Source organism: Syngnathus typhle, linkage group LG2 (genome assembly GCF_033458585.1).
Source record: "Syngnathus typhle isolate RoL2023-S1 ecotype Sweden linkage group LG2, RoL_Styp_1.0, whole genome shotgun sequence".
Classification (NCBI taxonomy): Eukaryota; Metazoa; Chordata; class Actinopteri; order Syngnathiformes; family Syngnathidae; genus Syngnathus; species Syngnathus typhle.
In genome coordinates this window covers 892,813-906,006 of record NC_083739.1, presented here as the reverse complement: position 1 = coordinate 906,006, position 13,194 = coordinate 892,813, and the positions used below count along the sequence as shown (strand labels likewise).

Here is a 13,194-nt window from a genome sequence, read left to right as displayed (position 1 = left end):
AAGAAAACCTTTGCTATTTTTCTTTTCATAAATTAGATAAGTATCGGCGTCATTCCACCTGAGTCTCATACTTTTTCTCGCAACTAACACGTAACCCGGCAGTTAAACACTGCGAAGCTAGCCGCTGTTAGCATTATTGTTATCGCGAGTTTTTGCTTAACATCGCCGTCTTTCGTGTAACATCGTCGACCATAAAGTCAGAACTGATGGTTAATTATGACATTTTATAACGACAAAGGGCGAAGACATTTTCGTGGAGGTGAGAGAAATGGCGAAAACACAATTTACAACAGATACTAAACTCGACGGGTGGTTGGCGGAGGGGTGTGGAGGTGGGGCCCGGGCCCGGGGCCGGGGCCGGGGCCTCCCACCTCCTCAAGCCTCCCACCTATTCAGGCCTCCTCAGCTTTGTGCTGGTTTAAATGTCCAGTCCACGCGGTGAGAAGCGGCCATGGTAAGTACGCTAACATGCATTTTCGTCATGTTTGTTGAAAAGTGGCCATGTTGCCAACCGCATTTGATTTCGTGCATTACAAAACAACCGCATCAACAACTAAACCAGAATAGTTGCATATTTGAATTATTTTTGTGTTGCGTAAATGAATAACTTCAATACCCACAAGATAAACGTTCTTGGCAAGGGGAGTCACTTTATTTCCTTGAGCGACTAGCGACATTTTACACCATTACTTAAGCATGTTAATTTGATATTCTGTAAATGACGCTTGTTGATCAAGATCGTTTCGAACGTTTGTTTTTATCCCATTTCGTTTGCAAACTGTGTCACGTTTAGTTGAAATGCGTCTTATGCGCTTGTTAGCCAAGTTTGCTGACAGAATTGAATAGTTATAAGTTTGTTTTGCGGCGTTGTTTGGATCGACATTCTTTCACTCTTGCGCTTTTCGCCATGGTGTCTTTTGGCGTCGACAACATCTGATTTGAGCTCAGATTAACTACTTCACATTGTTTGCAAACACGAATGGAATCTGACTCCGAATCAGAACCCATAAAGCGCGTAATCTTATTGATTCTATTGGTTACTTTGCTGCCCGCCTTAATGTGATTGGCCGAGAAACTGACTTCCGGTACTATGACTTCCGGTCTTCAACTTTCCCTTTCCGCGAAGAACGCTTCATGAAATGCTGGTGTGTGGATAAACAGTTATAATAATCCACGGACAAATTTGTTTCCTTAATGTACATACATTAATTTATTGTTTTTAAAATGTATGGTGCATGTATATTGATTACTTATTTGTAAGTCTTTTCTGGAAACGAACCTAGAAATACCCAGATGGCGCTTGTTAACCTTTGTATGAAAACACATTGATCCCTCGCTACTTCATGGTTCGTTTACGGTGACTTCACTGCATCGCGGATATTTTCCAGCCCAAAAAAAGTTGTTATAATAACAGTTCTAAACACATATTTGCAGTGTTGCAGTTGTTATAATAATAATAAAAGTCCTAAAATCATATTTACAGTATGTATACTTTAACTACATCTACATATACATCTACAAAAGGTGCATAGCGCTGCTATGGTAACTTGTGACCACTAGAGGTCCCTATTTAATCAAGGGTAACAACAGAACGTCACATCTACATATGTTACACCCACACATGCGTATAATATTTACATTTTTGATATTTATACAATATTTTCTGTGTTATTTATACTATTAATGTATTATTTACATGTTTGAAACTATTATTTAATGTTCTAATAATAACATATGCTCTTAGGTGGTTTCATATACATTTATTGACACGCAAAAAATGTACAGATGAGAGGGTGACCCTACTTTGGGGCTTTCACTTGGTTTGGAACCAATTATCTATGATAAATGAGAGATTACTGTACAGAAAAACCAGGACTCGCGTTATTTTTTTTGGGGTGGGGGGCTACCTTTTCATTTTGTCATCAGTCACAGAGATAAAATAATTTTGAGAATATTTATGGAAACAAGGCGGCTCGTGGCACGTCCGCCTCACAACTCAGAGGGTGCAGGTTTGATTCCATCCCTGTGTGGAGTTTGCATGTTCTCTCCGTGCCTGCGTGGGTTTTCTCCGGGCACTCTGTTTTCCTCCCACATCCCCAAAACAACAGCTTGTCCTCTCCCATGATGTCCCTGCAAAAAGTTAATGACAATAATGTCCAAACACTGTTTTCCTGTTGAAGGTTCACACTGATGCCTGGGTTCTGTCGGGCAGTCGAGAAGAAGAAACATCCAAAGCGTTACCTCCAACGCACAAACTGCTGGTCAAGACCCAGCAACAACAGCATGAAAATGTCACATGGGACTTGTGTGATTCAGACTCCTCAGGTTACACGGACCATTCATCTGGTGGGACTTTTTCTTTCATTTCTTCAAACCAGCACAAATATTATGCGCCCCAGAAAAAGTAATAGTCACCATTTTATTTGATATCCGTAAAGAGTGAACATTTTGGTTTCAGCAAGTACATTTCTAATGTTTTGGGAATATTTTCAGAATAATATTAAATGAATAAAAACGGTTCCATCTTTTCTGGGAGAATCTTACAAGAGTAAGACTTTTTTCCTCCAGAAAAAAGAACATTTCAGTCTTGTAAGTTTTTTTGTTTTTAATAACACATGACTTAGATCTCATTTTCCCTTTCAAAATAATTTTAATCTTGTGAAAATAAGACATTTTCTAGATGAATACAACCTAAATCTTATCATTTTTTCTTCAGAAATAGATAGTAAATCTTTGATTCTATCAAAAAACACATCTGTATTGTGTAAGAACAAAACACTACAAACATAGCATTTCAATTTAGTTTTGTAAAATTGAGATTTTTTTTTCTTGAAAAATCACTTTAATATTGGAACAATTATTTTGAAAACACAAATTATTGTTTTCCCTGAGTTCATTTTATCCTAATATTGTGACAATGATTAAACTAATGTGTGTTTTGTTATTTTTACATAGATGAGATTGACGTCACAGAGGAGTTTCACATCAGGAAACCTTTCCAGCCAAAATGTAAGACAAAGGTTCCGTCTACAGCAACGTAGACCAATCCAAACATTTTCGAAAGAATCGGAACATCACATTTACATTGTAGCCTCCTTAACAGAAATGAGGAAACGTCAATAAAAGGTCACTTGTCTATTTGCAGCTGTCCCGGCTGCAACTATAGCTCCGCCGGAGTTCATCTATGTGCTGAGCAGCGACGATGAGAAAGAAGACAACAACGATGACAACAACGATGACGTCGACATGTCCGACGCTGCGGCCTGCGGGAGTGGTACGAGCGTGCGTCTTTTAACACCAAAACATGCCATGGCAACACTTGTTTTGATAGCAACTTTCAATAACGACATCATGCTCAAGTCAAATGTGTGTAGAAGTCAATCACAATTAATTTAGCTGAGTCGCAAGGCCCATACAGACAAACGAGCATTCGTATTCAAATCCACACCTCCAAATGGACAACTTGTCCATGTGGCAGGAAGCGGGACGACGAGGGAAGCATGGAGAACACGCGCAAACTCCACACCAGGACATTCAAAACCAGAACCTCAGAACTGTAAAGCTCCTATGCTCACTGCTCGTCCACTTTGCTTGCCCGCACGCAACTCTCAAGTATTGTCATGTTTCTCGTGAAGGTCCGCCAAACTCGGACAACGGACCCAAAAAGAAGAAATTTCAAAAGAGAAAGTCCCGCGTCTCCTCCAGAAGCCTGCCGCAGAGCCCGCCGCCGAGCGCCGCCAAGCAGCAACGCAAGAAAGGCGTCCCCAGTAAACGATCCATAACCGATTCAGCAGAGAAGCGGGAGAAAGACGAGCACGACAAAGGCAAAGGTGGTCAGAAGAGGTCCAAGGATGTAAACGTTCCGTGCAGCGGCGCCGCCGCCGCCGCCGCCGCATCGTATGGCGACCACTCTTCCGATTGTGTCCCTAAGAGGAGGTCTTCTGCCAAAGTCCAAAATAAAGTCAACACGTCCAACATTGACCCCTACACTCAGCCCGACCAGACGCGCCGAAGTGAGTTTTTGATTCATAATACGAGTTACACGTGTTCATGGTCTGACCTATATTTTTTATAATTCGAGTTTACATATTTTTTCATAGACTAGAGTCTAGTCACTAGACTATATAGATGATGTCATTGTAATTATTTATTGAATGATCAAATACAGTAGGAGCCGCCCTACCTCTGACCCATTTGAAGTTTAGCTATTGAGTCTTTTATGAGCACACTAAGAACAAATCTTTCTATGCGTTCGCAGGGGAAACAATTGAGAGGATCGTGGACATGAAACTAGACATCGAAGGTTTGTGCGTTCCATCAAGAAAATCGATCTTTGCCAGCGCTTTGTGATAAAATGACGTTTCTCCTACTCCTTTCGCAGGCTTCTGTTTGTGTTGCGGGAGTGACGAGGTGGAGACCTTCCACCCGCTCTTCAAAGGAGGTCTCTGCTTGCGCTGCAAAGTAAGCTTCGCCTCGACGGGTTGCCGAAAAATGGTGCTCGTTATCTACAGTGGATTGGTCCAGCTGATCACCCGTCAACTTAAATCGTGTTGACGGCAAAGTATTTGCCAATCGCTGAAAAAAGTAGAAAAAGAAATGGAGGAAGAAAAAAAGTAGTAGCAACTGAAGTGGGACATATTTAGACACAATGTCTAGCAAGTTTATTTAGTCTTAAATTAATGTGAGTTGAAAATCCAACACAGGACAAACTAAACTGAGTGCCTAATCTCAAAACCTGAATCAATCCAATCCCGCAATGCTTTTCCACAGAACAACTTCACAGAGACCTTGTACCGCTACGACGACGACGGCTATCAGTCCTATTGCACCATCTGCTGCTACGGCTTGGAGGTCATCCTGTGTGGGAACGGCGGCTGCTGCAGGTCCGGTACCCCCCCCACGCGTCCTCCTCATCCGCACTTTTAAGACCTCTCACCGGCAACTATTTTGTCTCTGGTCCAAGATCCTACTGCAATGACTGCCTCAACATCCTGGCGGGCCACGGGACCTTTGACTCGCTCAAGCATGTGGACCCGTGGATCTGCTATATCTGTCAGAACCACCAAGGTCACCGTGCCCTCCTTCCCAGAGAGGACTGGAGCATTCGGGTCCAGCAGTTCTTTGCCAACAACAGCGCCATGGAATTCGTGAGTCTTGGCCCGATATCCTTTGCGGCCCGAATTATAGCAGCAGAGAGTAATTGAGCTTGTCGTTATCTGTCCTCTTCCACTATAGGAGCCCCACCGCGTTTATCCGTCCATCCGCACTAACCTACGAAGACCCATCCGAGTTCTCTCACTCTTTGACGGAATTGCGACGGGTCAGCATGTTGATTCAAATCACTCGACATGAATACGTACAGGGTCCGGCAAAAGGATCGGACACATTTGCAGGGTTCATAAAATGCAAATCAATTCAAGGAACCAAAAAAAGTTTGACCTTTTTATCTCTTTCACAGGGTACCAGGTGTTGAAGGACCTCGGCTTTAAGATCCAAACCTACATCGCCTCTGAGATTTGCGAAGATTCCATCGCCGTCGCGCACGTCAACCACGACGGCAAGATCGTCCATGTTGGCGACGCCCGCTGCATCACCAAGAAAGTTGTACGGTCGCACGAATAAACAATGCTTGACATCAAGAGGACCATCCAATTCCATTGTGACGTCCATTCTTGCCTTCTAGATAGACGAGTTGGGACCTTTCGATTTGCTGATCGGCGGAAGCCCCTGTAACGACCTCTCCATCGTTAATCCCATCAGAAAAGGACTCTACGGTGTGTCCATCGACTCGATGATTGTTTCTTTGGGAGACAAACAAGCTCATCGTCTTCTGAACCGTGTGCTCCTCCTTCCTTCCTTCTTTCCTCAGAGGGTTCAGGCAGGCTCTTCTTCGACTTCTACCGCATCCTGCAGATGCTCAAGCCCAGAGAAGAAGACCAGCGGCCCTTTTTCTGGCTCTTTGAGAACGTCGTCTTCATGAACATACACGACAGAGTCAACATTTGCCGCTTCCTCGAGGTTCTCTTTCCCGTTCTGTCGTCCATAACAAACCCCCCCCCCCCCCCCCCCCCCTCCATGTTAGTTCAACACCGCTCTCTTGATTGACAGTGCAACCCGGTTCTGGTGGACGCCATCAGAGTGAGCCCCGCCCACAGAGCCCGTTACTTCTGGGGGAACATCCCGGGGATGAGCAGGTGACGCTTAGAAGTGGGGGCACAAATCGATAATCTCCTTTTCCCCAAATAGAACGACTTTAATCTCGTAATGTGGCCAACTTTGTTATTGTGGGAAAAAAGTACAACTTTATTTATTTTTTCAAAAACAATGATATGATACTACCTGAAATAATATAACAGGTACTTTATTATTATTGTAGAAAAAAATACGATTGATTCTATTTTGGCTTTACTCTAAAAACCAAATTCTCGTTTGTTTCAGAAACTGTTGCAATAAAGAGAGATACGTTTTGTTTTAGCTTTTATTTGGTAGTAGTACAACGTTTTGAGAATACAATACAATTTTATTTTGGGAAGAAAATAATGAAACAATCCAGTATCATAGCATTGTAACCTTTTCTTGAAAGAATGACATTGATTCCATGCTCTGAGATGTTTGTATTTGAGTGATGTTTTGTCTTCCAGGCCCATTACAGCCTCCCAGAGTGACAAGTTGAGTCTGCAGGACTGCTTGGAGCTCGGCAGGGAAGCCCGGGTCAGTTGCAGGCGACTGCATTCTTCTAATGTCTCATTAGTCACAAAAATTTGTCGAAAACTATGTAGCGGGGTGACGCCTATCAGGGGTTGGAACAATTTTGCACAGTGACAATTGTCTGTGCTTGTGTAACTTTGCTGTCCTAACATATGAACAATTTATATTTTTCCCATACTGGTTGTTGTATTGTGTAAAACTCATGTTTGACCCGCTATTGATCAGATCAGCTGAATTGCAAATTTGGTGTCTCTGTGCAGTTTACCAAAGTGAGAACCATCACCACAAACCCAAACTCACTGAAGCAGGGCAAACATGTCACGCTACTTCCAGTCCTCCACCAAGGCAAAGAAGACATTCTCTGGATCACCGAACTTGAAAAGTACAAACTACTTGTGTGTGTGTGTCCACGTGCGATTATGTGTGCTTGTGAACCGGTCAGTGTGTGTTGATGTTGTATGCGTGGCAACGACCTGACTCAAGTTTGCCGTCGCCTGTGACCCTTTCTCAGGATCTTTGGCTTTCCCAAACATTACACGGATGTGAGGAACATGAACCGACAGCAAAGACAGAAGGTCCTAGGTAAATCTTGGAGCGTTCCCGTCATCCGACACCTCTTCGCCCCGCTCAAGGACTACTTTGCTTGCGAGGAGCTCACGCCCAGCCCGGCCACCGCTACCGCCACCTATGTGCCTCCGGGGGAGTAGCAGCTCGCCTTGAAGAGAATGACGCTTCTGTATTTTGTTTTTTTAAAAAAGGGAATCATGTTGGCTCAAGTCTCGAAGGTTTCTTGGCGTGAATTTTTGTTAGTACAATCTCAAAAGGCCCAAGACAATAGTGTAACCATTGGCTTAAGTCGACTGCCAACAGTTTTTTTTTTTTAACTTTTTTATTTTACCTCAGGGAAGAACGTTTACAGAAGAATATATTTATATATGGATAAAGTTAGAAGAAGGGTGTCTGCAGGGTAATGTGATACCAAAGAGACAGAAAAGAAATGGAACACCATGTAAAAAGGCGAATGATGTATTTGGAGATTTTTTTTTTTTTTTTTATAACCTATAGAAATGACCTCTAAGGTAAAGAGTCGCTACAAAACGTGTCTACTGTATGCCATTATTAGACAACTACAATCAATTGCAACAAGGTTAACAAAGGCAAGCTAATGCTACTTTTTTTTTTAATTGAAGAAATGTTTAGTATGAATGTCTATTTCCAAACAGCATCTGAACACGCAACAATAAATATGACAAATGAAAGTTTTTAGAATTTACAATAGTTTTAAGGACCATTTCCCACCTGTCGCTCAGAGGGCCGGAGGCCACGTCACAACTTTGTGAAGAAACTGAGAAAATATTTTTGGAAAAATAAAATGAAAAAAAAACAAGAGAAATATTCTGAAATACACCCAACGCCCCTCAAAAATGAAAATATTAAAAAAATCAACGAAAAAATCCTAAAAACTATCCTACCAGCTTGTGTATGTTTGGCCCCTTCTCGCCGCTAGGTGGCAGAAGATGAATCCCATCCTGTTGGCGTTAACATTTAAAGAAGACAAAGAAGAAAGTGGAAATAAAGAGGAAGAAAAAAAAAATACCTCCTCAGATTTCTTTTACCTTCCGCTACCGGTGGACTTGAGTTGGACCGAACCGCTCATAACAGAGCAGAATAGACCAGTACAAACTCCAGGTGGGTTCTTCGTCGGCCGTGTCAACTGGCCGTCAAGCTGCTGTTGAAGTGGACAGCGGCCGGCTAGAGGCAGGGGGAAAAACGCGTCCGTTTCACTTCCCTGTTTATTCAAAACAAAAATAACAACTCTCGACTCACACGTATAATACGAGGAAATCTTGGTTTCAGTGGAAAAGAATTCCAACCGCGCAAGTTGCTCGCAATCAGAAAGTAAAGCCCGAGCAACATTTTCGGGCGGACGGGCGGGCGGCAATCGTCATCTGTCTCGGGAGGGTTTAGCATTGTCGAGCTAACCGGTTAGCATCGCGGCCCTGTTATGTGTCAGGGAAATCCAAGCGTTTCTTTTTCAAATTTGCCACAGAGCCAAATATACAGGCATAACCTGCTAGTTCATGCTAATTGTTACAGTTGTGTCATAATAATGATCATTAATTTGTTCTAGACATTTGTCGAAGGACCGGCCCATATTTGTAGGCAAGACGTGACAGTGCGGCAATGCAACGTGTATGTGCTGTTCTCCATCAAATAACTACACAACCTTATTATTTCGTTGTTTTGTGTTGTTGTTTTTTCCCCCCGAGATAATTAGGGCTGGTCGATATGGTCACCAATGATGCAGTCGTGCTTTAATTTTACCCAACACTGGCAGTATTCTTACATGACTACAAGGCCCATCTCATTTTCAGTTTTTTTCCAATCATTTTGGTTCGCCAAAACATCTTGAAAGGTGTCTAAATTAATCACTTATTTGATGATGAATCAATCAGCAAATAAATCAACAACCATTCTGATATTCCATTCATCGCTTGAGCCTTTGTTTTTGTACAAATCTCTCTGATTTCATCCTCTTAAAAATGAGTATTCTCTAATTTTGTAGTCTTTAATAAACAAATTATATCACATTAAAAAAAAAAATAGGAAAGGATGTCTCTTTGTTTGTTTGTTTAGTAGACCGAGTAGGAACTATCTGACCACCGTGGTTATTCGCGGTGCTAACGTCGGCGGAGGAGGAACGGTGTTAGCAATTGTAATTTGACAGTTCCCATGTTTGCCCTCCAGGGATCTGCCGACGAACAAACAATGGCTGTGAACGTCTACTCCACCTCGGTGACCAGCGAAAACTTGAGTCGCCACGACATGCTCGTGTGGATCAACGACTCGCTGCAGATGAACCTCACCAAGATCGAGATGTTGTGTTCAGGTGAGACCGCCTCCAAGCGTTATTTGTCGTACCGATGGCGGCTGCGTGGCCAGCATTTCCCCAGTGGATGACAATAATTTGCGAGGCGCCGAGCGTGGTCACGGAACAACTTCAAGGCCTAATATCTCAAAGCACGACTATTTGTTTGTGCAGGTGCCGCCTACTGTCAGTTCATGGACATGTTGTTCCCGGGCTCTGTGCCCGTGAAAAAAGTGAAATTTGGCGCCAAGCTGGAGCACGAGTACATCCACAACTATAAGCTCCTCCAGTTCGCCTTCAAGAAAATGAACATCGACAAAGTAAGTCGACTCTTTCCCAGAGGCGCGCCCAATATTTGAGGGGAGGTGTTCTGTAGAAATGTTCCTCTTTCAGATCATACCAGTGGACAAGCTGGTGAAGGGCAAGTTCCAAGACAACTTTGAGTTTGTGCAATGGTTCAAAAAGTTCTTTGATGCCAACTACTGCGAGAGCGAGTATGACCCGGTGGAGGCCAGGAAGGGCCAAGAGGCGCCAACTCCACCCAACGCCGCCATGTCGGCCCTCAACAAGCCCCCAAAGAAGGCCATCAGCCGGAGTAGGCGTCCCGCTTGTCAAACACATCGTCAGGTTTTTTTTTTACTCTCCTGGTCCGTCTCATTTTTCGTTGTTCTCCTCAGCTCCTCAGAGGCCACCGGTTGCCAAAGTCGCCCCTAAAGTGGTGCCCATCAACGCCAAGAAGTCCGCAAGTGCCACCGCCAACAAGGAGGGGGCGGAGATCCAGTCAGAAGTAAAAAAAAAAAAAAAAAAGAGTTGTCTAAATTTTTGGTGTTGCTCCCGCGCGGTATGTGACTGTGATGATGCTTGTGTGCCGACGTGCAGCTGGAGGAACTCAGGTGTACGGTTCAGGACATCGAGAAGGAGAGAGACTTTTACTTTGGGAAGCTGCGGAACATTGAGCTTATTTGCCAGGAGAATGAAGGCCAGGGCGACCCCGCACTGCAGAGGATTGTGGAAATCCTCTACGCTGTAGATGTGAGTCTCTCTCTTTTTTTTTTTTTAACCTGTCCCTAATTATTTTTGAAGGAGTTAGTCGGGCCGCAGAATATATATAAAATATTTCGGCATCGGGTGGGATTTATTTATTTATTTATTTATTTTCTTAAAAAAAAAAAAAAAGTATTATTTTTGAATGAGTTAGAGTTAGCACAATATATTTAAAAAAAAAAAAATAAAATATCGGCAGACTGCGCGAGGAGTTTGCTCCTCCTCCCGACAATGGACGAGTACTTGCGACTTCAAGCAGCTGCTGCGTTCTTATCATTTCTTCTCTTATGATGCCGGCGGAAGTAGTCACGTCAACTTAATTCACTTTGAACAATAACATCAGCAAGGTGTGCATTCAACTACCAGGATGGCATCTTCGGCTAAAGATGTCGGATTACAGTTAAGTCTTCGAAGACAAACTTGAACAAAAACTTAAACCTAGTAATTTGATGACGTTGCATCATCCTACTGCGGTTGGGTGACTTAAAGCCCCTCCCCCGCTGAACACAGTTGTTTACTATCTGTCTCATACGGACTGACTCCTCTTTCAGATCATCCCAGTGGACAAGGTGGAGAAAGGCAAATTCCAAAGACCATTTTGATTTTGTGCAATGGTTCGCAAAGTGCAAATATTGCAACATTTTGCGTGTCGGAACAGAATGTTGTTTGTTCAGAGTACACCCAAAACAGAGTGCTAGTGTGCGCTGTCTGTCGGCGCTCCTCCGAACGGGGGCACAGTGCGTTGCGTCGGGCAGTCCAGATGGAAACGGTACAAGCATGAGTTACCGCTGAGCACATTGCGGCTATGAATGCGTGCGTGAATGGGAGACTCGGTCAAAAGCTTTGAGTGCCATGGTGTTCATCAAAAACATGATAGAAGTGCGTTTGGCATTTTCCATTCCTATGCGGGAAAATAAATAAAAGCATCATAGGATGACGCCCCAGAAAATCTGCAAAACAGTGAGGCCACGAGAGGGGGACCGTGGACACCCATATCTTATATTACGTAGTTCGCAAAATATCAAAGGGGAAGTCAAGCTCCATTCCTGTATTCTGATTGATACTGTGTTTGTGGAATGTGAATTAAACAGGCAAAATCCAGATGTTTTTATCCATCTAAGGGGCCGGCCATTTTGCCACTTGCCGAAAATGACATCACGGTTGCCAACTGGCAAAATGGTCGCCCGCTGAGATGGATAAAAAGGGGTGAATTCTGGCAGATTAGTTCTTGCAGCAGTCTCGATAGCAAAATGCATTTGCATAATAACACTCGACGTGTGTGGATCATCGATTTCTGTTTGTTTGTATTCATTCGACACTCTCTGGCTTTCTCCAGGAGGGCTTTGAGATACCAGATGCCGAAGAGCAGGAGGAGTTTTAGCATCGGGAGATCACGAGCTGTTTTTTTTTCTCTCTCCCCCCCACCCCTCCAAACGTCGTCGGCGTGACCGATTTTGGACGAATCCGCTCAAGTCTCGTGCGAGCGGCCCAGCGATGCAGCCGCCGGACTCCCAACTCTTCTGTCAGTAAAATCTGATGTTTCTATCATATGAGTGTAAGAAGGTTCTGTGTGGGTGTGTGTAATTGTATGTACCGTACTTTTACTTTGACTACCACTCTCAATGTCATTTGAAGCTGTCACTCAATTCACAAAGCGGGTTGTCGCCTTCCCAATTTGACATTCCCAACTGGTCCAATTATTCCAAAAGAAACCAGTCTTTCGCACCATGGCCCATAATCGATTGGATATCTACTCTGCTAATTCTCATTTCCTGTTGGATACGATACGTTGGTCTCTTTTGGTGTGGGTCCATCTGTCAGTTTGGTCTCCGCCCCCACTCAAGAGTCCTAAGCCGACAGCCATTTCATTTGTTGCGATGAATTCTAGCAGGTTTAATGTTGTGTGGTAATTTTACTGTTTGTGCGTGCGTGTGTGTGTAAAGATAGTATTAGTATCATCTGAGGTCATCCTCCAAGCCCCCAGCTGAGGACTTTCTTCAGCGTCCGGGTGGCAAAAAGGTGCAAAAAAATTTGAATGCGTCGATCAAGACAGTCCTGCCAAACCCTTGAGACGTGCAGCAGTCTCATGCTTTGACGGCCTTTAACCAAGTGAATGTTGCACACAATCAGACGGTGCCTGCGTGTTTTTTTTGCCTTCTCATAAATAAATAGACTGTTTGCAACGCATTTTCTCATCCTATGTTGTGGGGTGGGGGGTACTCTGCCAAGTATCTGTGCACGGCAGTCCTAACTTGATGAATAGTGATGAGGTCCAACCCAATAGGAATCCCATGCCATTCCACTTGTTATTCTTTCAGTAGTGTCTGAAGATTCCACAAGATGGCGCCAATGTAACGAGGAAACAATCCAAAGAAATGGACTAAAGCAGGGGTGTCAAACTCATTTTTTTCCACGGGCCGCTCTCTAGAAGTAACTCGAATTTGGGAACATCACTTTATAAATTCACCCAGGAAATTAGATTTATTAATTGAGAACTACAAGTTAGCGAAGTAGTGAATCCTGGATATACAATAAGGAAGCAAAAGTGTAAAGTCTGAGCTTTCAGATGAGTC

The 13,194-nt window shown here is 43.5% G+C and overlaps 2 protein-coding genes and 1 long non-coding RNA gene across 5 annotated transcripts; 2 read left to right on the top strand and 1 right to left on the bottom strand.

Annotated features, from left to right (window-relative positions):
- Window positions 1-131: 131 nt before the first annotated feature.
- LOC133169246 (DNA (cytosine-5)-methyltransferase 3C-like) lies at window positions 132-8,028 on the top strand. 3 transcript variants are annotated; one of them, XM_061301266.1, is made up of 18 exons: window positions 132-454; window positions 2,181-2,346; window positions 2,956-3,009; window positions 3,146-3,274; window positions 3,479-3,556; window positions 3,636-4,013; window positions 4,259-4,303; window positions 4,382-4,461; window positions 4,771-4,883; window positions 4,964-5,147; window positions 5,236-5,320; window positions 5,459-5,604; window positions 5,684-5,774; window positions 5,870-6,018; window positions 6,109-6,194; window positions 6,642-6,711; window positions 6,969-7,090; window positions 7,220-8,025. In XM_061301266.1, the coding sequence occupies exons 1-18, from the start codon at window positions 452-454 to the stop codon at window positions 7,413-7,415; spliced, it is 2,175 nt and encodes a 724-aa protein (XP_061157250.1). In that variant the 5' UTR covers window positions 132-451; the 3' UTR covers window positions 7,416-8,025. The 3 variants fall into 3 exon arrangements, with proteins under 3 accessions (XP_061157250.1, XP_061157239.1, XP_061157260.1); XM_061301255.1 differs by lacking the exon at window positions 132-454 and adding an exon at window positions 1,112-1,145 and having other exon boundaries at window positions 7,220-8,028; XM_061301276.1 differs by lacking the exons at window positions 132-454; window positions 3,479-3,556 and adding an exon at window positions 1,112-1,145 and having other exon boundaries at window positions 7,220-8,024.
- LOC133169279 (uncharacterized) lies at window positions 7,469-8,722 on the bottom strand. Its single transcript, XR_009718389.1, has 2 exons — window positions 8,536-8,722; window positions 7,469-8,460 (listed from the first exon to the last, which is right to left on the bottom strand). It is a non-coding gene; the product is annotated as an uncharacterized LOC133169279 (long non-coding RNA).
- On the top strand, window positions 8,237-12,808 carry LOC133169276 (microtubule-associated protein RP/EB family member 1-like). Its single transcript, XM_061301328.1, has 7 exons — window positions 8,237-8,397; window positions 9,457-9,598; window positions 9,752-9,897; window positions 9,971-10,172; window positions 10,255-10,364; window positions 10,457-10,609; window positions 11,958-12,808. Exons 2-7 carry the CDS (start codon window positions 9,478-9,480, stop codon window positions 12,000-12,002), a joined length of 777 nt encoding a protein of 258 aa, XP_061157312.1. The 5' UTR covers window positions 8,237-8,397; window positions 9,457-9,477; the 3' UTR covers window positions 12,003-12,808.
- Window positions 12,809-13,194: the final 386 nt, after the last annotated feature.

Coding starts and splice junctions, on each gene's coding strand:
- LOC133169246 (XM_061301255.1), top strand. Junction 5,148..5,235: donor ACAACAGCGCCATGGAATTC/GTGAGTCTTGGC, acceptor CTTCCACTATAG/GAGCCCCACCGCGTTTATCC. Junction 5,321..5,458: donor CTTTGACGGAATTGCGACGG/GTCAGCATGTTG, acceptor TCTCTTTCACAG/GGTACCAGGTGTTGAAGGAC.
- LOC133169276 (XM_061301328.1), top strand. CDS start 9,478: ATGGCTGTGAACGTCTACTCCACCTCGGTGACCAGCGAAAACTTGAGT. Junction 9,599..9,751: donor GATCGAGATGTTGTGTTCAG/GTGAGACCGCCT, acceptor TTGTTTGTGCAG/GTGCCGCCTACTGTCAGTTC. Junction 10,610..11,957: donor AAATCCTCTACGCTGTAGAT/GTGAGTCTCTCT, acceptor GGCTTTCTCCAG/GAGGGCTTTGAGATACCAGA.